The sequence below is a fragment of the Nymphaea colorata genome, chromosome 13 (assembly GCF_008831285.2).
Source record: "Nymphaea colorata isolate Beijing-Zhang1983 chromosome 13, ASM883128v2, whole genome shotgun sequence".
Lineage (NCBI taxonomy): Eukaryota > Viridiplantae > Streptophyta > Magnoliopsida > Nymphaeales > Nymphaeaceae > Nymphaea > Nymphaea colorata.
In genome coordinates, this window is record NC_045150.1 from 9,420,318 (window position 1) to 9,427,633 (window position 7,316).

Here is a 7,316-nt window from a genome sequence, read left to right on the forward strand (position 1 = left end):
AGATTTGTAAATATTGAATCTTAAAATTAATATACTTTTGTTCCCAATCAAAAGATTGGAAAACAAAAACAACACAAGACATGAGGTTTTTGAGTAACCCTTCTTTACATTGATGATCGGAAAATGAATATCGTGTTGTTTGATTTGGAGGGTTCACAAATTTCCAGCTAATCGTTCTAACCGCCAACAGGAGATCCTTGAAATTCTGAAAATGACATCACCATTTTGCCGATAATCTTCGCCTGAACTCCATTTTTCTCCTTCGCAAAAGTATTCGAGACTTCGGGTTTTTCTCTCTCTTTTGTTGTCTTTTCTCTGGCAAAATAACGAACTTTTTGTTGTTATCCTATTTTTGCTAGGCGGAGTCGCATGGATAGTACAAACTACAAGGATATACAAGCATTTTTCAAATGATAAATATACTGTGCGAAATAGTTAATTGTTACAGAATTTTAACCACAATTAACAAAAGAGATGGAAGCAAAGTGCAAATCCCAGCTGATCATGGTGGTGGAGAGAAGGGAATGAATTTGAGAAAAAAGCCATTTATCAGTCGTATATAGATAGTTTAACTCTCAACGTATGTATGCATATAGAAGACCGACGGCTACACGAATGAAGAATGTTCTCGCCAGAAGAAAGGAAAATACAAAGCCCGGACCTTCCGGACATGGTAGAAAATGGAGGGATAGAAACGAAGATGCTAGATACACAGAAATTTTTCATTAGAAATCTTAGAAGTTCCTTCCCATGTTCATCCCCTCCCATTGGGCGGACCTTGGAAAGTACTTTTAAGAGCACAACAACCAGGAACCTCTGCCTAGCTGTTAGCGAGCACCGGCGCCGCGGCAAATTCTGTACACAGACCCAAAAAAGAAAGAAAGAAAACGGAAAACAGACGCATCCCAAGGACTTGCAAGAGCATCACTGGAGCAGCAACTGTCTCACGGTGAGCTCCGCCCTCAGGTGGAGGGTGCCATTGATGAAGTAAGGGCTGTCCTCTGCCATGAACGACCTCCAAGGAATGCCAAACAAGTTCCGGTAGCCCACTGCCTTACCACCGTTGAACGTATAGTTCCCCCTGTACTTGCTCCCAAAATCGCATGCGGGCTTTGACCTAGCAGCAAACTCATAGTCGACTGCGACGCTGACGGAGCCCTTCTCCTGCATTCCCAGAAAGAGGCCGAAGCAGTGGAAGGAGCTCTGCTGGTCCATGTTACAATGGGCTGAGAGGAAGAAACCATGGCCCCCCAAGTGAAATGCCTGGGAGTAGACCCGGCCTGAGGGAAAGAGAAGATCGCATTCTTCGTGCTTGAGGTCGAGATAGACCACGCATTGTTGGTAAGGGACATCAAACTCGACGACCTTGATTGGTCGGTATTTGTAAGCACGCTCCGTGAAGCGCTTATTAGAAGACTCCTCGGAGGCCAGCAGCCGCTGCCGGTGAGGCGTTTCTGCCTTGAAGAAAAGGGCGTCCAGGACGACCTTGGAGGCAAGGTCGGCATCCAGATCGTTGCAGGCGAGGACTTTCTTCAGCTTCCGGCTGGTCATGTTGGGGAAACGGATGAGGCGCCCCAGCCGGGAGCCCAGAACCTCTCGTCTCTCCTCGACTTTTGGGTACTGCAACCTAGCCCATTTCAGAACGAAATCAAAGACCGCATCCTCCGACGCAACTTGGAGTTCGTCGCTCGACAGTATTGCCTCTACGCCAGCCAACGGCAAATTCATAATTTCCTCCTGGTGCCTGCGAGCAAAATTTCCCAGAAAATGCGTAAATGATTACATGCTAGTCATTCCACAAGTTTCCTACTCTCTCCCTCTCCCTCTCCCTCTTACTTACTTGGAAAGGTCCTTGAAGCGCTTGGCAAGGAATTGTTTAGCAGCGTCTGTCAAAGGTTGGACTGCATCAGCCATCAAGACACTGGAAGGAAGCTCTAGATATAGAAGGGCGGATTCTGGAGTCATGGGGAGGTTCCGCAACACCGTACTGCATTGGCGCATGCAGGAAGCAACCTCAAACTTGTCTGCAGCCATTAGAATGTCTAGGAGCGCGGGAGGAGATGTTGTTGTTACCTTCTCACTGTACATATAGTTCAGAAGTGCCATAACAGCTTCTTCCTCTGTTTCAATTCATGGAAAAGCTTAGGATCAGCATCCACGAAACCATGAAAAGAAAAGCGTTTTCAATTCCACTAGTCACTAGCCAGAGAAGGTGAATAAAACTAGCAAAGCAGAGGGATCAGACAAGCTAGTATCTACGTAAAGATCTTGGACTGAATTGCCTCCACGGCATCATCCAGGTTGACTATTCAAAACTCAAGAGAAGAAGAAAGATGCGGAAAAGGCTTACGGAATGAATGAAGTCTACAATATTATGAAAACCACCAGGTTTTGAATTCCAGTAGTCACTAGGCAGAGAGTGAACAAGCAAAGGAGAGGGATCAAAGAAGCAAGGTGTACCCAGTATCTAGGGGAAGAAATCTTGGACTTAATTGCCTCCAAGTCATCATCCAGGTCGACTATTGAAAACTCGGGAGGAAGAAGGAAGAAAGATGCGGAAAAGGGCTTAGCAGTATGAAAGACGTAGTACAATATTATCCTCGTACTGGAGGCTCAGATCATTTTGCAATGATATTTCAACCGCCCAGTATAGAGGATACCTCTGGCAGTTAGATTCGGGCCGCTGACTCTGAAATCACAAGGAACTGGCCTTAGCACCAGAAGCGCCAGCACTTGGAGGAAGCACATCAGCATTTTTCACCTAGATACTTTTTATAAGAACCATGGCTTGAACTACCTGTGTCTAACAGCCATACGGCGCATCCAATCCCCACAACAACCCCAAAGTGCAAATTATGGAAGAATGGAATAACGGGAGTGAAAATCAACTACTACTTCAGACAATAATGGCTTAAGGAATCCTACACGTTATTTTAAATGACATAAAATAGTGCGCACAACAATGCATTACCTGACGCATTAATTCGTAATGTTACATCTCGTTGTTCAGATTCTTTCATACCATTCGAGAAAAGCTTCAGAGAAAAAGCAGATTAAAGAAGCTCCAGTTAGTTCAACAAGAAGCAGAAAGAAAAGACAAGTGTGCAATAAACTGAACAGAGTATAGTCGTATACTCACTTTGTAGAAAAAGGGACTCTTCTGAGCTAAGATTGCGGAACTGATATGCATTTCTTTTACTTTCGTTACGATTGAACAGTCCATGCTCCATGATGAATCATTGCTAAGTGAACCATCCTCACCTTTGGAGAATAAACGCCACAATATTAATGCAGGATAACTAAAAGTCGAAAATTACAAAAGAGAATATTTCGCAAGAGCAAGCCATCAAAGAAGTAACTTGCCATCAAATTCAATGCTGGCATACAGTAGATTCTAGAAAGACTGCTTCAACCGAAAGGATGCCCCTAATGCAGACAGCTTCGATGAAGTCGTTTGCAAAATGATCGGAGGCAGAAATGCCAAATCAACTTCCCTTACAAAAAAGGAGTTGAGGTAGCATAGCTTATCAAACTTCAAGCACTAATTTGATATGGCAGGCACTGCTGTGTTCAAATTGGTTGGATGCCTCCAAACACTGATCCAATACCCATTCTCAAGGCACATCGAGACTAGTAAAGGCACAGAGCTTACTTGGCTATTAGTTTTCTGTAGGTAAGGTGGATTTTAAAAATATCCTGGTACATATATTAAGAAGCTAACTTCAAGGTTGCTAAAAATGGAGACAAAGTTGCAAAATAACACACAACACCGTAATTCAGTAAGAAGCAAAGAACAAGGCAGAAATCGCTAGACCATATCAGAGCTAAAGTTAATAAAGAAACTTGAAATATTTATACCTCCTGTAGGGGATTCTTCAATCATTGCTTCACCATCTTCATCTTGACTTCCAAATGCAACTCCATCATCAAAATCTGGTTGATTGTTTAAAGCCGAATCATCATTGCATGCCATTGATCCTGCCATTCATGCAATTTACAACCCACATCATGCGTCAAAACAGAACCCCAACATGGAAGGAAAAGAAGTAAATATAAAGAACTAGAAATTAACTTTACATGCTACAGAACGAATGTGAATCACAGAGCACCTGGTCATTACGTTTAGAAGAAAGATATTATTGGTAAAATCAATCACTTATTACTTAGTTCATTTTATTTTGATGAGATCCAACACACGAGTTAATTTGGAAATTATCACGGACAACAATAGATTCATCGATTGGATTATTGGAGTTATTCTTTCATTGGCTCGGGTTGTACCCTTTTAGCTATAGGAATTCTTTCAGGGGTAGCATGACTAATGAGGCATGGGGATCTTATTGGAATTGGTATCCCAAAGAAACCTGCACATTTATTACTGGGACCTGTATGCAATATATCTATATACAAGTGCAAATAAAAGTTTGTAAGGTGTAATGTCTGTTCAATCCTTGAAACAGTCAATCCTGCTATAGAAGAGGCTAACTCAACAAGACGAGTTAACCCTTCCTATGAACCAGCAATGACCAGGATTAATTCTGACAAAAAGGTACGATCTGGCCAAACTGAACATTATCTGGTATGTACTATGATGTAATAGACACTTTGGCATGCATGGGGGACTACCGATGAATGCATACTATTGGCAAAAATATCATTCTCAGGACTTCTGCGACAAGGTTTTCCTCCATCAATCAGAAACTTTGTTTTTCTCAGAAAATCTCGAGAATTCAGAAAAATAGAAATACATCAAATAATTTAGAAGTTTATGAAATTATGAGTTTCTAGTATTCTTCTTACAAAAAAAATCACCGACAAAAACAAAATAGTTACTAATATGTCAAAGGAAACACCAAAAGTTCAAAATATAGTAAAAATATTCTTGTGGAAAAATGTGGAAAAGTATGATTTTCTCAAGTTGGTGAATATTTTCAAAAGATCGAGATTTTCATAACTTTTTTTCCAGGGTTTAACACTTTAATGTGATATTTGGAAGTACAACGATATGTGTTAGCACGCGTTATGCACATTATAAAGAGAGATATTTGTGTTTGAGCTGCGGAAACAGCAAACGAGCCAGCAGACTATTATGGCTAAACATTTCTGGAACAGTTTCAGAAAGAGGGCTATGAGAAATCCAAATGAAGGGGCTGAATAAGGACAGGAACAAACGCAGCTGCATGCTTTTGATTAATAATATAGAACCAATTTAACACGATACTTTGATCAAATTCAGGCAATAAGATGTAAGTTTCCTTCCTTTTATTTCTTTGAACTTAATAAATCAAGCCTATTCCAAAGCTATCAAGTCCAGTTGAGTCAATTCATGTACATATTTCTCTTAATATCTGTGCAGAAGAAAACACCAACTTTTTGTTATCTAAACTCACGATAAATGGTCCAGCTAGTCAAAATTCAGATACGAACGAATCGTCCTGGCAACCAGCATTCACTCATACTAAAAGGGATTCCACTAAGAACTGTAAGGTGGCACAAATATATCGTTTCTATTTTCTACTCACACTGAAAACTCCGTACTTAATTCCAGTCATAATCGAGAAATAACCTTTTCTGACATTTTATGTCCATCACCAGGCAACTAAAAAATAAAAAAAATGTCAGAAAAGAAAGAAGATAAAAAAAAATAGACAACGCCCTTTCATCCTGCTACCAGCTTATAGTCAACTTTACTCCTGACACATTAGCTAGGGGCTACCTTCAAGCCACTCAAAGAATAAGATCCAATAAATGACACTTTTTTCATTAAAATAAAAATAATTAAATAGGCTGAAAAACCGTGTAGAATGACCCAAAGAGATGGACAGTTGGATGGCGATCTAAAAATTCATCAATGAGCGAACCATGTCTATTCACCCAAAAAAAAATTACGTCCCAAGCTTTCTCCCGTAAAACGTATGGAGCAAAAAAGGAAGTTGGGCAGCGTTTTTTTCACAACAAGTTCATTTCGCCCAATATATTCCGCTTTGCTTCTTCGACCTCTACCGAAAAAGGGAAAAGCAAAACAAGGATAAAAGGGCGAAAGGAAGGTTAATTAAGTTGGTATCTTCTAGCCATCTTCATTATTCTAAATAACTATAAATCTTAGGAAAAGAAACATATATATAGAACGCATGGACACTTGGTAAGGGACAGAAAATAAAGAAAAATTTTCAGGGATACAAAAGGAGAAAATTCTGCGGACCCAAAAACCGGAAACCAGTTGTAAGATATACCTTAATACATATTGAACTTCATAAAGAAACTCCTATCTACCAATATAATTCTGCTATTCACTCTAGGAAGCGAGATTCAAAGAAATTTTCACTCTTCATGTGCTCAATTTCGTTTGGCATTCCACAATTTCCCCGACCGATGCCCCCAAAAACAAGAACGGGAGAAGCCCTAAGCAGAAGATCGAACTCACGCCCTCACTACAAAGGCACTCGCACAACTCAACAGTGGTGAAGGCAAACCAATCGGAACCGAATCCACAAAATCCAAGGAAAGGGAAACCCGACCGTACCTTTCTCGCGCTTGATCTCCTCGCGCCGCCGCTTTCGGTTCCTCGCCCATTCCGTGATGCTGAGGCAACCCTCCCCGTCCTCCTTGCTCTCCGGCGACCCGCCGACGATCTCCAGCCTGAGCACGCGATCCGAGAAGTTCGGGTCGTTAAACGCGAAAGCGAAGTCTTTATCCGCGGACCGAGCGCCGGCCGCTTCCGGCTCCATCAGCGCGCGAGGATCGAAAAGATCCACTCCCACCTTCATATCCCCCAGTTCTTCCCCCCTCAGCCTCGAGGGCAGCCTAGTGCATCCAGAGGATCCCTCCTCCCTTCCTCTCTGCAAAACCCTTATCCCCGAGCGAAGCGCAAGGATCAGACAAACTGCGGAAGCGTTCTGGATGACGGAAGCGCGGACACGGAAGCGACGGAAAATTCTGGAACGATAGAGGCGTCCGACGGGGCTTATATTCGGGGAGGTTCCCTCCCCGGACGAAAATACCCCTGCATTCCCCAGCGTCGGTCGGACTTGCCTTCCCGGAAGAACCCAAACCCTTTTGACTCTGCTGCGATCAACGGCGGCGGTCGGACGAACAGCCGGTCAAACCTGTTGCCGTCGAACGTGAACCACCCGAAGAGCTGCGCGTCACGTGTTTAACACCAGTGGACCCATCAGTGACGAAGCCAAAGCCAAACCAAATTCAACCAATCAATTTTTCCTTTTTTTTTTTTTACGATTTGATTTAGTATTTTTGTTGTTTAGATGAGTTTTTAATTTTTTTTTTTTTTTGGGTAATTCACAACCAAATCATTTGAA

General features: G+C 42.1%; 1 protein-coding gene across 1 annotated transcript; it reads right to left on the reverse strand.

Annotated features, from left to right (window-relative positions):
* Positions 1-708: 708 nt before the first annotated feature.
* Positions 709-7,112, reverse strand: LOC116266942 (BTB/POZ domain-containing protein POB1-like). The gene is made up of 6 exons (XM_031648457.2): positions 6,524-7,112; positions 3,859-3,978; positions 3,140-3,261; positions 2,972-3,035; positions 1,841-2,120; positions 709-1,744 (listed from the first exon to the last, which is right to left on the reverse strand). Exons 1-6 carry the CDS (start codon positions 6,765-6,767, stop codon positions 925-927), a joined length of 1,650 nt encoding a protein of 549 aa, XP_031504317.1. The 5' UTR covers positions 6,768-7,112; the 3' UTR covers positions 709-924.
* Positions 7,113-7,316: the final 204 nt, after the last annotated feature.

Excerpts from the sequence above, each read along its gene's own strand:
- LOC116266942 (XM_031648457.2), bottom strand. The coding sequence starts at position 6,767 with ATGAAGGTGGGAGTGGATCTTTTCGATCCTCGCGCGCTGATGGAGCCG. Across the intron at positions 3,036-3,139 it reads AGAGTCCCTTTTTCTACAAA|CTTTTCTCGAATGGTATGAA; the intron begins GTGAGTATACGA and ends TTTTCTCTGAAG. Across the intron at positions 2,121-2,971 it reads ATTACGAATTAATGCGTCAG|AGGAAGAAGCTGTTATGGCA; the intron begins GTAATGCATTGT and ends GAATTGAAACAG.